General features: G+C 50.0%; 1 protein-coding gene across 1 annotated transcript in view; it reads left to right on the top strand.

The window, feature by feature from the left end:
* Nucleotides 1-410: 410 nt before the first annotated feature.
* Nucleotides 411-24,072, top strand: part of tap1 (transporter 1, ATP-binding cassette, sub-family B (MDR/TAP)) — a 28,911-nt gene continuing 5,249 nt past the window's right edge. The window contains exons 1-9 of the mRNA XM_073029327.1: nucleotides 411-544; nucleotides 1,106-1,236; nucleotides 6,572-6,777; nucleotides 13,285-13,482; nucleotides 14,320-14,448; nucleotides 17,776-17,964; nucleotides 19,125-19,298; nucleotides 20,049-20,208; nucleotides 20,989-21,125. Of these exons, the coding sequence (XP_072885428.1) occupies nucleotides 435-544; nucleotides 1,106-1,236; nucleotides 6,572-6,777; nucleotides 13,285-13,482; nucleotides 14,320-14,448; nucleotides 17,776-17,964; nucleotides 19,125-19,298; nucleotides 20,049-20,208; nucleotides 20,989-21,125 (1,434 nt within the window). The 5' untranslated portion in view covers nucleotides 411-434. The remainder of the gene's footprint in view (nucleotides 545-1,105; nucleotides 1,237-6,571; nucleotides 6,778-13,284; nucleotides 13,483-14,319; nucleotides 14,449-17,775; nucleotides 17,965-19,124; nucleotides 19,299-20,048; nucleotides 20,209-20,988; nucleotides 21,126-24,072) is intronic.

The raw sequence follows: 24,072 nt of genomic DNA, 5'->3' as shown, positions 1-24,072 counted from the left end.
CATGGGCCACCTCGTCCCAACCCAGCTGTGTCTGAGAACACAAACAGACCTTTGGGCCCAATCTGCCCGATGTGGTCTCAGTGGGTGGGGGGTGCTGGTGGTGTGTTCGTCTCTGATGTTGGGGTTTCTATGGGTTGTCTGGAGGGTATTGTATCTGTCCTGGGGGTACAGTTCTCTCAGTGTCCTGTGAGAGAGGTGGTATTCTTCGTCTCGGGAGGGATGTGTCACTCTGCTCTGATTGGCCATTACCACATCCCCAGTCCCGACTACTGGATTCTATACCTCAGATTTTGTGGGAGTGGAGGAAGTGATATGTGGGGTCTCTCGGACAGCTCTGACCAGTCACTATTCCCAGGGAGACGGCCTATCTCTGCTCTGATGGAAGGGAGTGGGGTCTCTTGGAACACTAACCAGTCACTGTCTTCCCAGGGGAGATGGCCGTTCCGTACTACTCCGGCCGGATGACGGACTGGGTGATGAACAAGGACGATCCATCGGCTTTCTCCAGCACCATCTTGGCGATGGCGGCCTTCACCATTGGCAGGTACTGTCGTTAGCGAGGAGCAGAGGATTAACGGGGTCCTACCTGGGGGGGGGGGGGATCAGGTCAGCTGTCCTCACTCACTTTGACAGTGAATGCTCGGTGATGTTACAGGACACAGCCGAGTAATTCTGGTCACATGGACACTAACCCCAGTGACCCCTGCTCCTGTCCAGTGTCTGTAACCCCAGTGACCCCTGCTCTTCTCCCACAAAGTGTCTAACCCCTGTGACCCCTGTCCTACGGTGTCTGTAACCCCAGTGACCCCTGTCCCTGTCCCACGGTGTCTGTAACCCTAGTGACCCCTGTCCCACGGTGTCTGTAACCCCAGTGACCCTTGTCCCTGTCCCACAGTGTCTGTAACCCCAGTGACCCCTGTCCTACGGTGTCTGTAACCCCAGTGACCCCTGTCCCTGTCCCACGGTGTCTGTAACCCCAGTGACCCCTGTCCCACAGTGTCTGTAACGTCAGTGACCCCTACTCCTGTCCCACGGTGTCTGTAACCCCAGTGACCCCGTCTCACAGGTATCAGTCACCCACTGAGCTCTGCTCCTTTGTACACAGTGCTGTTTCAGAGTGTATTTGTGACTGTATCTACAACGCTACAATGATGGGCATTCACACCAGGATTCAGGGCTCCGTGTTCAGATCTGTCGTCCACCAGGACATCGCCTTCTTCGACACTCAGCACACAGGTATAGTGCACCATCGTCCTGGTGGCAGCTGGGTGTGAAGGGGCAGAATGAGTCGGAGAGGGAGGGGAAATTCCTCTGAAATACTGTCGGTCATCTGAGAGAGGGGGAGAGGTAGACCAGGGGTTTGAGACAACAGGCTCATCAGTGTGGGGATTACAGAAGAGGAAAGATACTGTTTAAAGTTACTATATATTGTGTGAGAGTGGAAACATGATGGGGAGACAGAGTGTGGGAGGTAGCGATAGAGTGTGAGGGAGCAATGGGGAGAGAGAGAGGCAAGTGGGTTACAAGACGGAGCGGTAGGGAATCAAGATAAACCAGAATATGAGAAACTGTAGAACAGATGAGATGGAAATATTGTGTAGGCCTCTGTTAGTCTCAATAGACCATGGATTTGTGCCTTGGAAAGTTTCCAGGCCGCAAGCCTGGGCAAGGTTTATTTTATGGAAGACCGGCAGTTGCCCAAGCTGCAAGTCTCCCCTCTCCACGGCACCGATGTTGTCCAGGGGAAGGGCATTCGTTGGAAATATTACCAATCTGGTCTGTGCAATAGATCTGCTTAGCCATTTTACATCAACCACATAGTTCAGGTCTGGAGTGGCTTTAACCCAAATGGCATGTTTATTCCTGAATCAATTGCAAAAATGTATTTTTATGATATCATTAGCTGTCCCTGGTTGTCCACTGAGTTTAAATCCTAAACCTCTGTGAGGACATAAACACTGATATCAGATCTGATTTTCCAAACCTTTGACTGATTAATTAGGTAATTGGATCAAAGTTCAAAGAACATATGTTACGATACACAATCTGAGATTCTTTTTGCAGATATTCCAGGAAATACAGTATGAAAAAACACAATAGAATCAATGAAAGATCGCCCCCAACATGACACAGTCAATGTGCAAAAGACAACAAATTGTCCAAATACAAAATGGAAAAAAAAAGAAATAATAATAAATAAATAAACAATAAATATTGAGGACATGAGATGGAGAGTCCTTGAAATTGAGTTTATAGGTTGAGGGAACAGTTCAGTGATGGAGTGAGTGCAGATGAGTGAAATTATTCCCTCTGGTTCAGGAGCCTGATGGTTGAGGGGTAATAACTGTTCCTAAACTTGGTGGCGTGGGTCCTGAGGCTCCTGTACCTTCTTCCTGATGACAGCAGTGAGAAGAGAGCATAACCTGGGTGGCGGGGGTCCCTGTTGATGGTTGCTGCTTTCCTGAGATAGCACTCCATGTAGATACTCTCAATGGTGGGGAGGGCTTTACCCATGAGGAACAGGGCCTATCCACTGCTTTTTGTCGGCTTTTCCATTCAAGGGTATTGGTGTTTCCGTACCAGACTGTGATGCAACTATTCAATGTACTCTCCACCACACGTGTATAGAAGTTTGTCATGGTTTTAGATAACATGCCAAATCGCAAAATTCCAAGAAAGAGGAGGTGCTGCCATGCTTTCTTCATAATGGCGTTAACGTGCTGGGCCCAGGACAGAGCCTCTGAAATGATAACACTGAGGAATTTAAAGTTTCTGACCCTCTCCTTCTGATCCCACGATGAGGACTGGCTCATGGACCTCGGGTTTCCTCCTCCTGAAGTCAATAATCAGCTCCTTGGTCTTGCTGAGATTGAGTGAGAGGTTATTGTGGCACCAACTCAGCCAGATTTTCCACCTCCCTCCTATATGCTGATTTGTCATCACCTTTGATTTGGCCTGACAGTGGTGTCATCCGCAGACTTGAATATGGCATTGGAGCTGTGCTTAGCCTCACAGTCATAAGTATAAAGTGAGTAGAGCAGGGGCTAAGCACACATCCCCGTGGTGTACCTGTACTGATGCAGATTGTGCAGGAGATGTTGTTGCCAATCCAAACTGACTGGGTCTGCAATTGAGGAAATCGAGGATCCAGTTGAACAAGGAAGGATTGAGGTGAAGGTCTTGAAGCTTATGGGTTAGTTTCTGACACCTCCCTCACCTTTCTTAATCTCTGGAGACAAAGTGTTGACTGACATCTTTTATAAATCTACCAATTCCCATGGTTATCTTGACCATAACTCTTTCCACTCTGTCTCCTGTAAAAGCACCATTCCCTTTTCTCAGTTCTTTCGTCTCCACTACATCTGTTCCCAGACTGAGGATTTCCTTTCCAGGACATCAGAGATGCCCTCCTTCTTCAAAGTCGAGGGTTTCCCTTCCTCCACCATTGATGCTGCCCTCACCCACAACTCTTCCATTTCCCAAACATCTGCGCTCACCCCATCATCCCACTGCCTTAACAGTGATAGAGTTCCTCTTGTCCTTACCTACCACCCCATGAACCTCCGCATCCAACAGATCATTCTCCGCATCTTCCACCATCTCCAAAGGGATCCTACCATCAAACATATTTTTACCTCACCCACTCTCTCTGCTTTGTGCAGGAATCACTCCCTCTCTGATTCCCCCGTCCATTCATCCCGCCCCACTAATCTTCCTCCCAGCACTTACCCCTAGCCAAAGTGCTACACCTGCCCATTCACCTCCTCACTCACCTCCATTCAGGGCCTGAAACAGTCCTTCCAGGTGAGGCAACACTTCACTTTCAAATCTGCTGGGGTCGTCTGTTGTGTCCGGTGCTCCTGACACAATATCAGAATCATAATCAGGTTTATTATCACCGGCATGTGATGTGAAATCTGTTAACTTAGCAGCAGCAGTTCGATGCAATACATAATATAGCAGGGGAAAAACTAAACAACAAAAATAAATAAACAAGTATTACAATTACAGTATACATGCAGTATATTGAATAGATTTTAAAAAATATGCAAAAACAGAAATACTGTATATTAAAAAAAGTGAGGTCGTGTCTAAAGCTTCAAAGTCCATTCAGGAATCAGTTGGTAGAGGGGAAGAAGCTGTTCCTGAATTGTTGAGTGTGTGCCTTCAGGCTTCTGTACCTCCTACCTGATGGTAACAGTGAGAAAAGGGCATGCCCTGGGTGCTGGAGGTCTTTAATAATGGAAGCTGCCTTACTGAGACACCGCACCCTAAAGATGTCCTGGGTACTTTGTCGGATAGTATCCAAGATGGAGCTGACTAGATTTACAACCCTCTGCAGCTTCTTTCAGTCTTGTGCAGTAGCCCCTCCATACCAAACAGTGATGCAGCCTGTCAGAATGCTCGCCACGGTACAAATATAGAAGTTTTTGAGCATATTTGTTGACACACTAAATCTCTTCAAACTCCTAATAGAGTATAGCCGCTGTCTAGCCTTCTTTATAACTACATCGATATGTTGGGACCAGGTTAGATCCTCAGAGAACTTGACACCCAGGAACTTGAAGCTGCTCACTCTCTCCACTTCTGATCCCTCTATGAGGATTGGTATGTGTTCCTTCGTCTTACCCTTCCTGAAATCCACAATCAGCTCTTTCCTCTTACTGACATTGAGTGCCAGGTTGTTGCTGTGGCACTGTTCCAACAGTTGACATAATGCAACCTCCTCTACATTGGATAATCCAGACACATTGTAAATTGGGAAACAACTTTGATGAGCATCTCCTTGCCATCAACCAAAGGAGGAACTTCCTGGTGGCCAAAGATTTTAATTCTGATGCCCTGGAGCCCATGGCCTCTTCTTCTACCACATTAAGGCCACCCTCAGGGTGGAGGAGCAACCCCTTATATTTCATTTGGGTAGCCTCCAACCTGATGACATGAATATTGAATTCTCCTTCCAGTAAAATAAAATTCCTTCTCCCCTCCCCTTTGTCTATTCTTCTACTCTGGACCTTTACTTCTTTTCACCTAACTATAACTTCCCCCTGGATCCACTCATCCTTCCTTTTCTCCTATGGTCCACTCTCCTCACCTATCAGATTCCTTCCTCTCCAACCCTTTATCTTTCCTACCCACCTGGCTTCACATATCACCTTCCAACTATCCTCCTCCCTCCCCCACCTTTTCATTCTGTCATCTTCCCCCTTCCTTTTCCATCCTGTAGAAGAGTCTCAGCTGGAAACGTGGATGTAATTTCCATTGATGCTGCCTGATCTGCTGAGTTCCTGCAGCATTTTGTGTGTGTTGCTTTGGATTTCCAGCATCTGCAGAATCTATTGTGTTAAGCTTTGAGGGGATGATATTATTGAATGCCGAGCTGTAATCAATGAAGTATGAATCTTCACTGTCTAGATGTTGACAGCACTTCTGACAGATTGTACTGGAAGCTGATCATGTGGAAAAAGGAATCATTTGTCCATGTTTACCCTGAGTTCTTGAGACAGTGAGAATGTGGCTTAGTTCAGGATTTTATATGCAGATCTGTCCAGGACCCCAGTACACAGGATACAGGCCTGAGAAATCTGTTCTAGAGAGATGGGTTTAGGACCCAGGATCTAGAATCCAGGAGATGTGTTGTAGAATGAGGGGTCCAGTACTCTAGACCCAGGAAATGTCCTTCTGTAAGAGGGAGAGGCTCAGAACCCAGGACTCAGGGGTCTCATGTTAGAAGAGTATCAGAATCTCAGGATCCCAGACCCCAGGAATTCTCTTACTGTTGAGTGAGTGATCCAAAACCCCAGAAGAGAGAGGGGCTCAGAATCCCATGAGATCTCCTGTAGAGTGTGGGACCCAGCAGCCCATGCGATCTCCTGTAGAGTGTGGAACTCAGGACCCCATGAGATCTCCTGTAGAGTGTGGAACTCGGGACCCCATGAGATCTCCTGTAGAATGTAAGACCCAGGACTCTATTGAATTGAATTGACTATTTCTTACATCCTTCACATACATGAGGAGTAAAAATCTTTACGTTATGTCTCCAACTAAATGTGCAATGTGTAATCGTAGTAATATATAATAATTTGTAGTAAATAGAACAGTCAATGTAATATGGAGTACACTCAAGTCAGTGTGAGTTAATCAGTCTGATGGCCTGGTGGAAGAAGCTGTCCTGGAACCTGTTGGTCCTGGCTTTTATGCTGCGGTACCATTTCCTGGATGGTAACAGCTGGAATAGTTTGTGGTTGGGATGACTTGGGTCCCCAATGATCCTACGGGCCCTTTTTTACATATCTGCCTTTGTAACTGTCCTGAATCATGGGAAGTTCACAACTGCAGATGCGCTGGGCTGTCCGCACCACTCTCTGCAGAGTCCTACGATTAAGGGAGGTACAGTTCCCATACCAGGCAGTGATGCAGCCAGTCAGGATGCTCTCAATTGTGCCCCTACAGAGATCCCTTGTGTAAATTGGGACGTAGAACCCCAGGAAATCTCCTGTGGAGAGAGGGTCTCAGAACCCCAGGAGATCTGTTGGTACAGTTTTGATGAAATCTCTGTCTCTCTTGCCAGGTGACATCACATCCCGCATCACCACGGATACGAACACGATGAGCGACTCACTGTCGCAACAGCTGAGCCTGCTGATGTGGTACCTGATGAGGGTCATGTGTCTCCTGGCCTTCATGCTCAGCCTGTCGTTCAAACTATCTCTCTTCACTCTGGCTTTGATTCCATTCATCATCATCATCCCTGAGTTCTTCGCCCATTTCTACCAGGTAGGTTCATCATTGCTCGTTTCACCCCATCGGTTCTTTCCCATCCCTGATCCTTATTCCTATCCCACATTGTCCAGTGTCAGTCTCTTCAACCATATCACACACAACACCACAGCACAGGAACCAGCCGGCCTTTTGGCCCACAAGTCTGCTGACCATGATGCCAAGTTAAGCTAATCCCATCTGCCTGTATGGTCTATATCTAACTTGTGAATGTGCCGTAATGCCTCTTAAACGTTGCTATCATATCCACTACTAACACTTCCCCAGGTAGCACATTCTAGGCACCTACCACTCTCTGTAAAAGTAACTTTGTCTTGTAAATGCCCTTTGAATTGTCCCCCTCTCACTGTAAATCTATGCCCTTATTATTTGACATACCAGTTGGGGGGGGGGCGAGGTGGGAAACTACCCTATCTATGCTTCTCATAGCTTTGTATACTCAGCCTCTTGTGCTCTAGGGTTGGCAGTCAAAGCTTGTCTAACCTTTCCTTGTAGCTAATACTTTCTGTTCGAGGGAAAATCCTGCTGAACCTTTTCAGCACCTTCTCCACAGCCTCCACATCCTCCCTGTAAAGCAGTGACCAGATTGCACGCAATAATCCAAATGTGGCCTAAGCAAAGTTTCATGCAGCTGTAACACAGCTTGCTGACTCTTATACTCAGCACCCTGCCCGAGGAAGAGAATGTGCCGTGTGTATCCACTTGCTTTGCCACTTTTCGGGGAGTTATGGACATGGACCCCAGGATCCCTCTGTGTATCAGTGCTGTCGAGGGGCCTGCCATTCACTGTGTACTTTCCTCTCAAAGTGCAACACCTCGTACTTCGATTAAACTCCACCTGCCATTTCTCTTGTCGATATTTCCAAGGAATCCCTATCCTGCTGAATACTTTGACAACCTTCCTCACTATCCACAACTCCACCAACTTCTGTGTCATCTCCAAACTCATTAATCAGCCCAGTTACACATTTCAAGTCAAGTCAAGTCAAGTCAACTTTTATTGTCATTTCGACCATAACTGCTAGTACAGTGCATAGTAAAAATGAGACAACGTTTTTCAGGACCATGGTGTTACACGACACAGTACAAAAAACTAGATTGAACTACATAATGAAAAAAATACAGAGAAAGCTATATTAGACTACAGACCTACACTGGACTACATAAAGTGCACAAAAACAGCATTACAATAAATAATAAACAGGACAGTAGGGCAAGGTGTCAGTCCAGGCTTCGGGTATTGAGGAGTCTGATAGCTTGGGGGAAGAAATTATTATGTAGTCTGGTCATGAGAGCCTGAATGTTTCGGAGCCTTTTCCCAGACGGCAGGAAGGAGAAGAGTTTGTATGGGGGGTGCATGGGGTCCTTCATAATGCTGTTTCCTTTGCGGATGCAGCGTGTAGTGTAAATGTCCGTGATGGCGGGAAGAGAGACCCCGATGATCTTCTCAGCTGACCTCACTATCCGCTGCAGGGTCTTGCGATCCAAGATGGTGCGATTTCCAAACCAGGCAGTGATGCAGCTGCTCAGGATGCTCTCAATACAACCTCTGTAGAATGTGATAAGGATGGGCAGTGGGAGATGGACTTTCCTCAGCCTTCGCAAAAAGTAGAGATGCTGCTGTGCTTTATTTGCTATGAAGCTGGTGTTGAGGGACCAGGTGAGATTTTCTGTCAGGTGAACACCAAGAAATTTGGTGCTCTTTACGATCTCTACCGAGGAGCCGTCGATGTTCAGCGGGGAGTGGTCGCTTCATGCCCTCCTGAAGTCAACAACCATCTCTTTTGTTTTGTTCACATTAAGAGACAGGTTGTTGGCTCTGCACCAGTCCGTTAGCCACTGCACCTCCTCTCTGTAAGCTGACTCGTCGTTCTTGCTAATGAGACCCACCACGGTCGTGTCATCGGTGAACTTGATGATGTGGTTCGAGCTGTGTGTTGCAGCACAGTCGTGGGTCAGCAGAGTGAACAGCAGTGGACTGAGCACGCAACCTTGGGGAGCCCCCGTGCTCAGTGTGATGGTGTTGGAGATGCTGCTCCCAATCCGGACTGACTGAGATCTCCCTGTCAGGAAGTCTAGGATCCAGTTGCAGAGGGATTTTCATCCAAATACGTTATATATATCACAAACAATGGAAGTCCCAGCCTTGATCTTTGTGCAACACTGCTGGTCATGAACCTGCAGGCAGAATAATACCCCTTGCATCACTACTCTTTCTCTTCTCTGGCCATGACAGTTTTGAATACAATCTACCAAGTCTCTCCTGGGATCCCATACGCCTTCATCTTTTGGATCAGCCGACCATGAGGGTCCTTGTCAGAAACCTTCACTAATCATCTTTACCATCTCTGAAAACGTAATTGTTTGTAAAATATCAACCCCCCCCCCCCCCCACCGCACAAAGCCATGCAAAGTTTTTGCTTTGATGAGAGTAGATTCTCTCACTAAGAATTATCTCCAGTAATTTTTCTTTTACAGATGTAAGGCCCACAGCCCATAATCTCCTGCTTTGTCTCTAATGTCCTTCTTAAACAAAAGAACAACATTGGCTGTTCTGCTTTCTCTGGGGTCTCACATGTCACTGCAGAGGATACAAAGATCTCTCTCATCGGTCATCTAACTTCCCATCAGCCCCGGGGATCTGACCAGCTTAATATTCTTTGAGAGCCCCAACACTGCATCCTTCTTGAGATCAACGTGCCCTAGAACGTCGTTATACCCTTCCCTGATCTCATAATCCTCTATATCCATCCATCATTCCCAATGGGCCTCCTCCCATTGGCCAGCCCACATTCCTCCAACCATTTCCAATCCAGCTGAGGCATTTGCCATTCCTTAATCCTTGGATGTTTTAAGGAGAGAGTGGGAGAGTGAGGATCTGGATTCATCTGGAGATACGTAGGACTGAGGATATACTTGTAACCATGGCAAGAGTTTAGAAATGGGGAAAAACTGGAGCACCAGGGATTCTCACATGGTCACGGGGAGAATGACAGACAGCACTGGAGGTTGGAACTAAACCTGGGTCTCTGGAGGCAGTGAGGCAGCGGTACTACCTACTATGTGACTCTGCTCCCTGTAGGATCAGTTTGGAACACCACTCTACACCCAGTTTGTGGGATCTCTCCTTGTAATCTGACCCTTTGGAGGTGAGGTAAATTAAGCACTCCCCGGGTGGGAAATTAGACCTGCAGGTGCTAAATAAAAGCTGAAGAGGCTGGAAACACTCATTGGGTTGGGCAGCAGGGAGACACTGGAAAGAAGATTATGTGGAAAGCAGCCTCCCCCCGCCCCCACTCCACTGATACTGACTGACCCTCACAGAGCTGGACCAGGCTGCCCAGGTTTATTGTGGAGACCTCTCCAACCCTGGACTCTGGACTTCCATTTCTGTGGCTGCAATACATCTGACTACTCCCTGACCCTGGATTCTGCATGTCTCATTCTCCTTGGTGCTGGGATCTTGCTGTGCTAGGTCCTGCCTGACACTGGGACTTCCTGTGAGGGGTCCTCCCTGACACTGGGACTTCCTGTGAGGGGTCCTCCCTGACACTGGGACTTCCCGTGAGGGGTCCTCCCTGACACTGGGACTTCCTGTGAGGGGTCCTCCCTGACACTGGGATTTCCTGTGAGGGGTCCTCCCTGACACTGGGACTTCCTGTGAGGGGTCCTCCCTGACACTGGGACTTCCTGTGAGGGGTCCTCCCTGACACTGGGACTTCCCGTGAGGGGTCCTCCCTGACACTGGGATTTCCTGTGAGGGGTCCTCCCCGACACTGGGACTTCCCGTGAGGGGTCCTCCCTGACACTGGGACTTCCTGTGAGGGGTCCCCCTGACACTGGGATTTCCTGTGAGGGGTCCTCCCTGACACTGGGACTTCCTGTGAGGGGTCCTCCCTGACACTGGGACTTCCTGTGAGGGGTCCTCCCTGACACTGGGACTTCCTGTGAGGGGTCCTCCCTGACACTGGGACTTCCTGTGAGGGGATCCTCCGTGACACTGGGACTTCCTGTGAGGGGATCCTCCCTGACACTGGGATTTCCTGTGAGGGGTCCTCAATGACACTGGGACTTCCCGTGAGGGGGTCCTCCCTGACACTGGGACTTCCCGTGAGGGGTCCTCCTGACACTGGGACTTCCTGTGAGGGGTCCTCCCTGACACTGGGACTTCCCGTGAGGGGGTCCTCCCTGACACTGGGACTTCCTGTGAGGGATCCCCCTGACACTGGGACTTCCTGTGAGGGGTCCTCCCTGACACTGGGACTTCCCGTGAGGGGGTCCTCCCTGACACTGGGACTTCCCGTGAGGGGCCCTCCCTGACACTGGGACTTCCCGTGAGGGGGTCCTCCCTGATACTGGGACTTCCCGTGAGGGGTCCTCAATGACACTGGGACTTCCCGTGAGGGGGTCCTCTCTGACACTGGGACTTCCCGTGAGGGGTCCTCCTGACACTGGGACTTCCTGTGAGGGGTCCTCCCTGACACTGGGACTTCCCGTGAGGGGGTCCTCCCTGACACTGGGACTTCCTGTGAGGGATCCCCCTGACACTGGGACTTCCTGTGAGGGGTCCTCCCTGACACTGGGACTTCCCGTGAGGGGGTCCTCCCTGACACTGGGACTTCCCGTGAGGGGCCCCCCCTGACACTGGGACTTCCCGTGAGGGGGTCCTCCCTGATACTGGGACTTCCTGTGAGGGGTCCTCAATGACACTGGGACTTCCTGTGAGGGGTCCCCCTGACACTGGGACTTCCTGTGAGGGGTCCCCAATGACACTGGGACTTCCTGTGAGGGGTCCTCAATGACACTGGGACTTCCTGTGAGGGGTCCTCAAGGACACTGGGACTTCCCGTGAGGGGCCCTCGCTGACACTGGGACTTCCTGTGAGGGGTCCTCCCTGACACTGGGACTTCCTGTGAGGGGTCCTCCCTGACACTGGGACTTCCTGTGAGGGGTCCTCACTGACACTGGGGCTTCCTGTGAGGGGTCCTCCCTGACAATGGGACTTCCTGTGAGGGGTCCTCCCTGACACTGGGACTTCCTGTGAGGGGTCCTCCCTGACACTGGGACTTCCTGTGAGGGGTCCTCAATGACACTGGGACTTCCTGTGAGGGTTCCTCCCTGACAATGGGACTTCCTGTGAGGGGTCCTCAATGACACTGGGACTTCCTGTGAGGGTTCCTCCCTGACAATGGGACTTCCTGTGAGGGGTCCTCCCTGACACTGGGACTTCCTGTGAGGGGTCCTCCCTGACACTTTGATTTCCCGTGAGGGGGTCCTCCCTGACACTGGGACTTCCCGTGAGGGGTCCTCCCTGACACTGGGACTTCCTGTGAGGGGTCCTCCCTGACACTGGTATTTCCTGTGAGGGGTCCTCCCTGACACTGGGATTTCCTGTGAGGGGTCCCCCTGACAATGGGACTTCCCGTGAGGGGCCCTCCCTGACACTGGGACTTCCTGTGAGGGGTCCCCCTGACACTGGGATTTCCAGTGAGGGGCCCTCCCTGACACTGGGACTTCCAGTGAGGGGCCCTCCCTGACACTGGGACTTCCTGTGAGGGGTCCTCCCTAACACTGGGACTTCCTGTGAGGGGTCCTCCCTGACAATGGGACTCCCTGTGAGGGGTCCTCCCTGACACTGGGATTTCCTGTGAGGGGGTCCTCCCTGACACTGGGACTTCCCGTGAGGGGTCCTCCCTGACACTGGGACTTCCTGTGAGGGGTCCTCCCTGACACTGGGCCTTCCTGTGAGGGGTCCTCCCTGACACTGGGATTTCCTGTGAGGGGTCCTCCCTGACACTGGGATTTCCTGTGAGGGGTCCTCCCTGACACTGGGATTTCCCGTGAGGGGTCCTCCCTGACACTGGGACTTCCCGTGAGGGGATCCTCCCTGACACTGGGATTTCCAGTGAGGGGCCCTCCCTGACACTGGGACTTCCAGTGAGGGGCCCTCCCTGACACTGGGACTTCCTGTGAGGGTTCCTCCCTGACAATGGGACTTCCTGTGAGGGGTCCTCCCTGACACTGGGACTTCCTGTGAGGGGTCCTCCCTGACACTGGGATTTCCTGTGAGGGGGTCCTCCCTGACACTGGGACTTCCCGTGAGGGGTCCTCCCTGACACTGGGACTTCCTGTGAGGTGTCCTCCCTGACACTGGGACTTCCTGTGAGGGGTCCTCCCTGACACTGGGATTTCCTGTGAGGGGTCCTCCCTGACACTGGGATTTCCTGTGAGGGGTCCCCCTGACAATGGGACTTCCCGTGAGGGGCCCTCCCTGACACTGGGACTTCCTGTGAGGGGTCCCCCTGACACTGGGATTTCCTGTGAGGGGTCCCCCTGAAACTGAGACTTCCTGTGAGGGGTCCCCCTGACACTGGGACTTCCTGTGAGGGGTCCTCAATGACACTGGGACTTCCTGTGAGGGGTTCTCCCTGACACTGGGACTCCCTCTAACAGGATCTGACTAACTCCGGGCTTCTCTGACTCTGAGATATTCCTATATGACAGAACCTGTCGGCTGACGTCCAGGCGTCTCTGGCCAAAGCCAATGACGTGGCGATGGAGACATTCTCATCCATGAAGACAGTGCGCAGCTTTGCCAACGAGGATGGAGAGTGCCGACGGTATGGAGAGCGATTGAACGACACCTTCCAGCTCAACAAGAGGGAGGCCTTGTTCTACGCCATCTACATGTGGACCAACAGTGTAAGCCCCATTCTCTCCCTTCCCCCATTGGATCCAGGCTAATACCCCTGGGATGGCAGTTGTCACTTTTTCTCTTCACCCAGCGGTGGGTCTCAGTTACTGGGTGGGGAAGGGGTCTGACTGTAACAGTGTGAGGAGAGGGGATGGAGTCAAATGGTTAGGTGGTGGGGACAGTGGATGGTGAGGATGGGAGGAAGAGGAGTGGGTGACCTTCGCAATGCAGAGGAGAGGGTGGGTTCTTGTGCTAAAAGGGACTGAGGTTTCCACCCCTGGATCACTCGGTGAGCAGAGACCAGCTTAGAAACCGAGGTCATGGTGCTGCCTGAATGGAAATCGTGAATGGGGTGTGGTGGTGTCCAGGATGTATGTCTGCTTCATGGGGGATTTTCTGGTCTCCCTGGTGTGTCTGCCTCTTGCTGGTGTGAGGGCTCTGTCTCCCAGGGGATGCCGTTTGTCTCTTGGTGGCTGGATGTCTCTCAGGATTGGCTGGTGTCTCTCAAAGGAGTGCAAGTTTCTGTCTGTCTTGGGAGTGGGGGCAATTCTGTCTGTTTTGAGGGGGTCTATCAGGGGTTCCGTCTGTAGTGGGTATCTATCTCTCTGGGTGGGTATCTGTCTTTTGGGTATGTCTGTCTGGCGGGAGCAGCGCTATTTGTTGTGGGTGGTCTGTCTCTGTTGGGTGTCTCTCTCAGGCAGGTTCCTCTGGGTCTGAGGTGGGTGTCTGGGATTGGTTTCTGTCTCTGGGGTGAGTGTCTGTCTGTCAGGGTGGATGTCTGGATGGGTGTCTGTGTCTCGTGGTTATTGCCATTGTCTCATGGAACGCTGCCTCTTCCTTTGCAGCTCTCCGGCTTGTTACTGAAGGTCAGCATCCTGTTCTACGGGGGCTCGCTAGTGACAGACGGCAGAGTGACAAGTGGTGGTCTTGTCTCCTTCATCCTCTATGAACTGCAGTTTACCTCGGCCATTGAGGTGAGTGACAGGGACTACACTCATCCTTATCCCAGACGGCCAGACACTCAGACACCCACCCTCTTCGGACTCGGACACTCACCCTCTTCGGACTCGGACACTCACCCTCTTCGGACTCAGACACTCACCCTCTTTGGACCCAGACAGCTAAACATCCCAGCGACCAGACAGCAATCAATCAAATAATCTTCCTGACATTCAGACACCTGGTTCTCAGCTCCAGATCCTTCCTGTGTGCTTCATCTTCTGTCTAACGACCACAGATCAGTATCTGGACCTGCTGTCTCACAGCATCAGAGACCTGAGTTTGATGCTGTCTGTGTGGAGTTTGCATGTTCTCTCTGCGACTGTGTGGGTTCTCCTTGGGTGCCCCTGTTTCCACCCACATCCCAGTGACTGGGACGTAATTTCCCTCGGTATGTTGGTGAGGGATGGGTGGGGGGGTCATTAATAATCGGTACCATTGTCACGTGAACCAAGATGCAGTGAAAAGCTTTAGTTTGAATGCCGTCCAGGCAGATCGTGCCGTACATAATTAATCCGGGGAAAGTTGCTGGGACTTTGGCCAGGAACACGACTGGTGTAAATGGCGGCTGATGATGGGCACAGACTGAAGGGCCTGTTTCTGTATTGTGTGACTCTGTGACTACAATGAGAGGGGGTAGGGGAGTTCAGGGCTTGGCACCAGGCAAATAACCACTTCCTCGTTATCAGCAACATAAGAAATAGGAGCAGGAGTACGACATCCGGCCCATCGAGCCTGCCCTGTCATTCAATAAGATCATGGCTGATCTGTCTGTAAACTCAGCTCCATCTACCTGCCTTTTCCCCAAAACCCTTAATTCCTCAAACTCCTGGGAGAGTACGTCTCACACAACCTCTCATCGCCCCACAGTCACCAACACCTCTGCTTTCTGAGGATGCTGAAGAGAGCTGGTCCATGTACACCAGTACACACAAACTTCTACAAATGCACGTTGAGGGTATTCTAACATAGTGCATCACTGTGTGGTACAGAAACTGCACTGTGACACACAGGAGGGCTCTGTGACAAGTGATTAAAACTGCCCAATGCATCACCAGCACCAGCCTAGCTGCCATCAAGGACATGTCTACAGAAAGGTGCCTGACAAAGGCCAGCAATATCTCACCCACCCTATTTATGAACTGTTTGTCCCACTCTTATCAGTGAAAAGGTTATGCAGCATCTACACCTAGACTATTGGATTCAAAACAGTTACTTACGCCTTACAGTAAGTTACAGTTATGCCTTACTTACCTCAAGCCGTTAGGCTGATCAACACCTCCATCTATTTATCACCCCACCTCTCCAGCTTTCATATTCCCTGCTAATAGCTAGATGAGTCTCTCTTGCAGAGAGTCTCTTGGTCACTTTATCATTTCCTGTCAAAGTCACCTTCTGTTCAGATACTCTGGCACCTAGTGTCACTTTATACACTCGTTTCGGTGAAGTACCCTGAGTGCGGTGTGGAATGAGTCACCTTACTCACTTGCTGTAAACCTTCCTGTCCACATGGATGTCCTGATCTGCCTCGTTTCGGTGAAGTACCCTGAGTGTGGTGTGGAATGAGTCACCTTACCTTCAACACCAGAACATCTGGCTGCTTGGGGTAGGCAAATGTCACATTCCTGAACTCGATGTGTGCCTTCAGCTTTGCTGGCCTGAGGGTCCCCACAGGGGGCATGGCAGGCTTGGTAATGTCTCTTAGCTAATCGGTAAATCAGAATCAGGTTTATTATCACCGGCATGTGTTGTGAAATTTGTTAACTTAGCAGCAGCAGTTCAATGCAATACATAATATAGAAGAGAAAAATAATAATAATAATAATAGTAAATAAATCAATTACAGTATGTGTATATTGAATAGATTAAAAATAGTGCTAAAACTAGAAATAATGTATATTTAAAAAGTGAGGTAGTATCCAAAGATTCAGTGTCCATTTAAGAATCGGATGGCAGAGGGGAAGCAGCTGTTCCTGAATCGCTGAGTGTGTGCCTTCAGGCTTCTGTACCACCTACCTGATGGTAACAGTAAGAAAAGGGCATGCCCCGTGTGCTGGAGGTCCTTAATAATGCTCCTCAGACAGGATGAAGAGGTCAATACTCCCCAATGCCATTAGGCTTTACAATTCAACAGCCAGGACTTAAGAACTTTTTTTTTAAAGCTATTATTAATGCTTTTTGAGTTAGTGATTTAGATGCATATCATATTTTTACTGAGTTAAGTATTGTATGTAATTAGTTTTTGCTACAACAAGTGTATGGGACATTGGAAAAAAGGTTGAATTTCCCCATGGGGATGAATAAAGTATCTATCTATCTATCTATCTGTCTATCTAATGGACACTGCCTTTCTGAGACACCACTCCCTAAAGATGTCCTGGGTACTTTGTAGGCTAGTACCCAAGATGGAACTGACTAAATTTACAACGCTCTACAGCTTCTTACGGTCCTGTACAGTACCCTTCCCCCCCATACCAGACAGTGATGCAGCCTGTCAGAATGCTCTCCATGGTACAACTATAGAAGTTTTTGAGTGTATTTGTTGACATAACAAATCTCTTCAGATTCCTAATGAAATATAGTTGCTGTCTTGCCTTCTTTATAACTGCATCTATATGTTGGGACTAGGTTAGATTCTCAGAGATCTTGACACCCAGGAACTTGAAACTGCTTACTCTCTCCACTTCTGATCCCTCTATGAGGATTGGTATGTGTTCCTTCATCTTACCCTTCCTGAAGACCACAATCAGCTCTTTTGTCTTACTGACATTCAGTGCCAGGTTGTTGCTGTGGCACCATTCCACTAGTTGGCATATCTCACTCCTGTACGCCCTCTCGTCACCACCTGAGATTCTACCAACAATGGTTGTATCATCAGCAAATTTATAGATGGCATTTGAGCTATGCCTAGCCACATAGTCGTGAGCACAGCCAAACATAACAATTTCTCGTACATTGTGTTACATAGGATTGCCTTTTTATTTATATTTATTTTGTTTTTTATGCTACATCGGATCTGGAGTAAGAATCATTTCATTCTCCTTTACTCCCATGTACTGAAGACTGACAATAAACAGTTTTGATTTTGGTAGCTAGTGTCACAGTTCAATAACTGGACACCAACCGACAGTCATCAGATATTGACTGATTGATACTTGAATCGATAGCCGAGTGGGGTGGGAGTCCAGGTGATCTTGTTTTGAGGAGTTGTCTCTGTCTCTGCTGTGTTTATTGACGTCTCTGATTGTTAACCTGTCTCCAGCAGTGTGGATTGCAGTAAGCTCTGTTGTGTCTCACTACAGGCCCTACTCCACGTCTACCCTCATGTGAAGAAAGCTGTTGGGGCCTCGGAGAAAGTTTTCGAGTACATGGATCGCAAGCCTGCCATGCCCCCTGTGGGGACCCTCAGGCCAGCAAAGCTGAAGGCACACATCGAGTTCAGGAATGTGACATTTGCCTACCCCAAGCAGCCAGATGTTCCAGTGTTGAAGGTAAGGTGGCTCATTCCACACTGCATACAGGGTACTTCACCGAAACGAGGCAGATCAGGACTTGTCCACATGGACAGGAAGGTTTACAGCCAGTGAGCAATTGTGATAGAGGTCAGAGCCTGGGTGAGGAATTGGTCAGAGTGAGGTTAGCCTGTGTCCACTCAGTATCAGTGACCAATAGATCTTTAGTGGCCTTCAGTTTGCCCTGAGGGAGGGACAGAGGACAGAACATCTGGGTTTATTGCTGACATTAATTCTGGTGACGTAGTTGGGGGAGATGTTTTCAGAGGAAGATTAGTGAGTTCCAGAAGAATACTAAAACAATGGAAAGCCACTCAGCTCTTTCAGCCTGCCCAGCCATTCAATGTGACCTCAGCTGGTCTGACCCGGTCTCAGTTCCTCCCCTCTGCCAGTCCTCCTTTGCCCACAGTTCCCTGATCTCTTAGATTTGCTCAACCCTGTGCCAGGGAAGATATTCAACTACTGAATTCAACTTCTGAATCTTTAATAATAATGGAAGTGTGGATCCACTGTAAATCGTCCAGAAGCAATCAGCCACAGTGCAAAACCCAGTATTCACCACCAGCACAATTCCACCCTCACTGCTGTAAACCAATGGCTTCACTCACCCTCAGGGTGTTGTTACTAATTCCCCAAAAATCATGTAAATGGCGGATACGTCATCTAAACACTGCCAGTCTTCCCCCAGCACCCTGTAGCCATGACGACCACCCTGCTCAACTGTCAACCCGTACACAGCTCATCGAGCACATGGTTTACTCAACACAGACTTTCTCTGTACACAGCTCCCTGTGCACGCACCCCCCTGCATGTGGACCCTCCACCACCCCACTCATGGCTACCTCAGCACAGTGTTCGCTTGTGTTTTGTGTATGTGGATCCTCTTTCCAGTTCCTATACCTCCCATCTTCCTCTTCTCACTCCTCCCTTGCACATAACCCACCCCCACGAACCTCTCCCCCACTAGCCCCCTCACCATCCGTTCTCTCTCCACCTCCCACTGTCCTACCTCATCCACCTCCCTCCTTTCTCCTTCCCCATTCCTCACTCCTGTACCCACTCCCGTTCCTGACTTCATTACCGGGGTAATGTGAGTGAAGGTCAGACCCCCGTAATGAGGCCAGATGTTATTTTTGCAGAATGTGTCCTTTGAGGTGCGGAGTGGGGAGGTGACGGCCCTGGCGGGGGCCTCGGCTGCGGGGAAAACCACCTGTGTGTCCCTCCTGCAACGTTTCTATCAGCCCCAGTCGGGACAGATCCTGCTGGATGGGATCCCCATCGAGGAGTACGAGCACAAGTATTACCACAGCAAGGTAAGGGGGGGTCACATATGAGATGGCGAGTGGGATCAAACATGGATTGGTGTGGGGAATCACTCTCAGGGTGGAGAGGGGGTGACACATGGGCCAGTGAAGGAGGAAGGGGTCGTACACGGGGTAATGGGGAGGTTAAAACCTGGGACAGACTTGGGGGGAGAAACAGAGGGGTGGGTCTGTATTTGGGCCATTGAAAAGGGAGAATCAGTAATGAAAATGGTGTGTGTGCGTGTGTGCGTGTGTGCGTGCGTGCGTGCGTGCGCGCGCGCGCAGTGGCAGCATTGGAGGGGGATGGGTTCTAGGACCCAGGTCGAGGAGCAGAGGCTCAGACACATGGAAAGTATGAGGTGTCTGACACATAAACTCTACGTTATTTTGGCATAATGCACTGGAATGGCAATGGTCAATGTGCCAAACTGGAACCTGCTCCTTTCTACAAGGTAGAGGTTTAAGGTGAGGGGGTGAACATATAAAGGGAGTTTGTGGGGCAAGATTTTCTTTACACAGTATAGGTGTTTAGAACACTTGGCCCAATATAATCACGTCGTTAAAGAGTCATTTAATCAGGCACGTGATGGGGTGGGTGGGGAGGAACAATGTAGATCAATCAGGCACAAGCGTGAGCCAACTGGCCTGCCCGTCTTCTGTTCTCCCTCGCACTCTCTGTACCCCTTTGAGGGGTTGCTGTAAACATTCCCTTCCCTGGCCCTCCCCCTCCGCCCTGGTTTCACTGACAATGTTGTCCAGGTGGCCTTGGTGAGCCAAGAGCCGGTGTTGTTCGCTCGGTCGGTGGAGGAGAACATCGCCTACGGACTGGAGGATGTCTCCGCTGAATGTGTCGCCAACGCAGCGAGAGATGCCTGTGCACACCAGTTCATCACAGCGCTGAAGGACGGGTACAGCACAGGTGAGGGGGGCGTGGGGAGAGAGGGTTGAGCTTTGAGCGGGAGGGTGGTAAGTGGGAGCTGTGAACTGTAGTTCTAATTTTGAGTGATTTCTGACACACTCAATAAGGGGGTTTTGTTTTTCCCCTCGGTCGCTCCAACCAAAAACAAGTTAAAAGATTATTTTATATTTTATACCCAAAGGAACTAGGACTGAGAAGAAAGTGGGAGAGAGATTGGAGTGAGATTTGAAGGGGAGAGAGGGGAAATGAGAGGAAAGAGTAGGGAATGGAATGAGGAGGGAGGGCAGAGTGAGAACTAAGGCGGAGAGGGGAATTAAGAGGGGAGACTCAGAATGAGGATATGGAGAGTGAGAGGTGGTCTGATGGGAGACAGAGAAGAAGAAAATTGTGGGTGAGGTGAGGGAGTGAGTGTGAATCTGAGTGAGCCTGGGATAGGGTTGAGGAGTGAGCCAGGTTGTGGAAGTGAAAGTGGCTGAGGGGGGGTGAGTGTGGGTGAGGAGGATGGAAGAGGGAGCGAGAAGAGTTGATGGGTTCTGAGGTGGAGAGAGTGCAGGTGAGGGGTGAGCCCAGGCTAAAGGAAGGATAAATGTGAGAGATGATATAGCTGTGATAACACCAGTGGGGCAGAAGGGGGTGAGGACAAGGAAGGGTTTGCATTTCAGGAAGCTCTTTGCTGTGAGCATTACCGCTCCCTCACCCAGTATAACGTGGTGGAACCTATGATCAAGCAATTCCCAATCCCTACATCCCCATGACCACTCTCCCCCTCTCTGTCCACAGATGCCGGTGAAAAGGGGGGACAACTCTCGGGGGGACAGAAGCAGCGAGTGGCCATTGCCCGAGCTCTGATCCGAGACCCTCGGGTCCTCGTTCTGGACGATGCGACAAGCTGCCTGGACAATGAGACTGAGCACATGGTGAGTACCGCGGACCCCTACCCCAACACCTTGTCAGTACCGCGGACCCCCACCCCAACACCTTGTCAGTACCGCAGACCCCCACCCCGACTCCCAGTCAGTACCGCGGACCCCCACCCCAACGCCTCGTCAGTACCGCGGACCCCCACCCCAACTCCCAGTCAGTACCGCGGACCCCCACCCCAACGCCTCGTCAGTACCGCGGACCCCCACCCCAACTCCCAGTCAGTACCGCGGACCCCCACCCCAACGCCTCGTCAGTACCGCAGACCCCCACCCCGACTCCCAGTCAGTACCGCGGACCCCCACCCAACTCCCAGTCAGTACCGCGGACCCCCACCCAACTCCTAGTCAGTACCACGGACCCCCACCCCAACTCCCAGTCAGTACCGCGGACCCCCACCCCAACGCCTCGTCAGTACCGCAGACCCCCACCCCGACTCCCAGTCAGTACCGCGGACCCCCACCCAACTCCCAGTCAGTACCGCGGACCCCCACCCAACTCCTAGTCAGTACCACGGACCCCCACCCCAACTCCCAGTCAGTACCGCAGACCCCCACCCCGACTCCCAGTCAGTACCGCGGACCCCCACCCAACTCCCAGTCAGTACCGCGGACCCCCACCCTAACACCTTGTCAGTACCGCGGACCCCCACCCTAAAACCTCGTCAGTACCCCGGACCCCCACCCCAACACAGTCAGTACCAGACCCCCCATCCCAACTCTCAGTCAGTACCCAGGACCCCCACCCCAACACAGTCAGTACCGGACCCCCATCACAACACAGTCAGTACCACGGACCCCCATCACAACTCCCCATCAGTACCGGACCCCCATCTCCACACAGTCAGTACCATGGACCCCCATCCCAACTCTCAGTCAGTACCCAGGACCCCCATCACAACTCCCCGTCAGTACCACGGACCCCCACCCCGACACAGTCAGTACTGGACCCCCACCCCGACTCCCAGTCAGTACCCGGGACCCGCACCCCAACCGTCAGTACCCGCTGACCCCATCCCAACACAGTCAGTACCGCGGTCACTCTCGCCAATGCTATGGAGTGTGAATCTGAGCTACTCGTGAGAATTATTCTGGCATTTTCCAAGGAGGGTCTCGGACTGAATTGAATTGTCTTTTTTTCTTACATCCTTCACATACGTGAGGAGTAAAAATCTTCATAACATGTCTCCATCTAAATGTGCAATTTATGGTAATTTGTAATAAATAATGTGTACAACAGGACAGTCAATATAGCACAGAAATAGAATTGTGTCAGCGTGAATTAATCAGTCTGATGGCCTGGTGGAAGAAGCTGTCCCAGACTCTGTTGGTCCTGGCTTTTATGATGCAGTACCGTTTCCCGGATGGTGGCAGTTGGAACAGTTTGTGGTTGGGGTGACTTGGGTCCCCAGTGATCCTTCAGGCCCTTTTTACACACTTGTCTCTGTAAATGTCCTGAATAGTGGGACGTTCACATCTACAGAAAAGAAGAGGGAAGTGATGCAGAGACCAAAGCTGGAATTAGTGAAGAAAAAAGTAAGAGTAGAGTGCCTAAAAGTAAAAAGCAAAAATTGCATAGGTCACTAGATTCTGAAAGGACAATGAGTATGAGGGCACTTTATCTAAATGCCCATAGTATTAGAAACAAGGTTAGTGAGCTTGTGACACAGATCAGTACCAAGGCATATGATTTAGTGGCCATTACAGAAATCTGGTTGCAAGATGGAGATGACTGGGAATTAAACATCCAAGGGTATTATCTGAAAGATAGGCAGGAAGGCAGAGGAGGTGGGGTGGCACTCTTAATTAAGGATGAAATCAAGGCGATTCTGAGAGATGATATAAGATCTATGGAGCAGAATATTGAGTCCATCTGGGTAGAGATTAAGAATAGTAAAGGGAAAAAAATATCACCGGTGAGTGTTGTCTATAGGCCACCTAATAAAAATATTGCAGTGGCAGAGGCGATTAACCAAGAAATAACTGAGGCTTGTAAGAACAGAACGGCAGTTGTCATGGGGGATTTTAACTTCCACATAGATTGGGTGAATCAAGTTGGTCAAGGAAATCTTGAGGAGGACTTCATAGAATGCATCCGTGATGGTTTTCTTGAGCAGCATGTTAGTGAACCTACAAGGGAAAATGTTATCTTAGAACTAGTCCTGTGCAAAGAGATGGTTAAGATTAATGATCTTGTAGTCAGGATCCTCTTGGAAAGAGTGATCATAGTATGATTGAATTTTGCATTCAGATGGAGGATGAAATAATTAGATCTAAAACTAGTGTATTATGCTTGAACAAGGGAGACTGCAACAGGATGAGGGAGGAGTTGGATAATGTGGACTGGGAGCACAGGCTATTTGGTAGGACAGTTGAGGAACAGTGTAAAGCTTTCAAAGAGATTTTTCACAGTGCTCAACAAAAGTATATTCCAGTCAAAAGTAAGAACAGTTACTGTGGGGAGAGCCAGCCTTGGATAATTAAGGAAATAAAAGATGGTATCAAATTAAAAGCTCGTGTACAAAGTCGCAAAGAATAATGGGAGACTGGAGGATTGGGAAAACTAAAAAGCAACAAAGAACAACTAAACTAGAAAAAGGAAAGGGAAGACAGAGTAAATTAAGTACTATAGGTGGCCCCCGTTTTTTGAATGTTCGCTTTATGACACCTCAATGTTACGAAAGACCTACATTAGTTATCTGCTTTCGCTAACAGAAGGTGTTTTCACTGTTACAAAAAATGCAGTGTGCGAGAAAAGACAGTGCGCACCCCAAACAGCCAAGCTTCTCCCTTGGAACTGCATGTAGCCTCCATTGCTTATACATGTACCTGTGAGCATCTGTGCTTTACTGTACGTCGATTTATTTTGTGCATCCATTAGCAAGATAAGTTCTAAGGTACCTGTATAGAAAAAGCCTAAAAGTGTTCGTAAGGGTATTAAACT

The sequence above is a fragment of the Hemitrygon akajei genome, chromosome 2 (genome assembly GCF_048418815.1).
Source record: "Hemitrygon akajei chromosome 2, sHemAka1.3, whole genome shotgun sequence".
NCBI lineage: Eukaryota > Metazoa > Chordata > Chondrichthyes > Myliobatiformes > Dasyatidae > Hemitrygon > Hemitrygon akajei.
The sequence above is the reverse complement of the archived record's forward strand: the minus strand, read 5'-3'. Positions and strand labels throughout refer to the sequence as shown.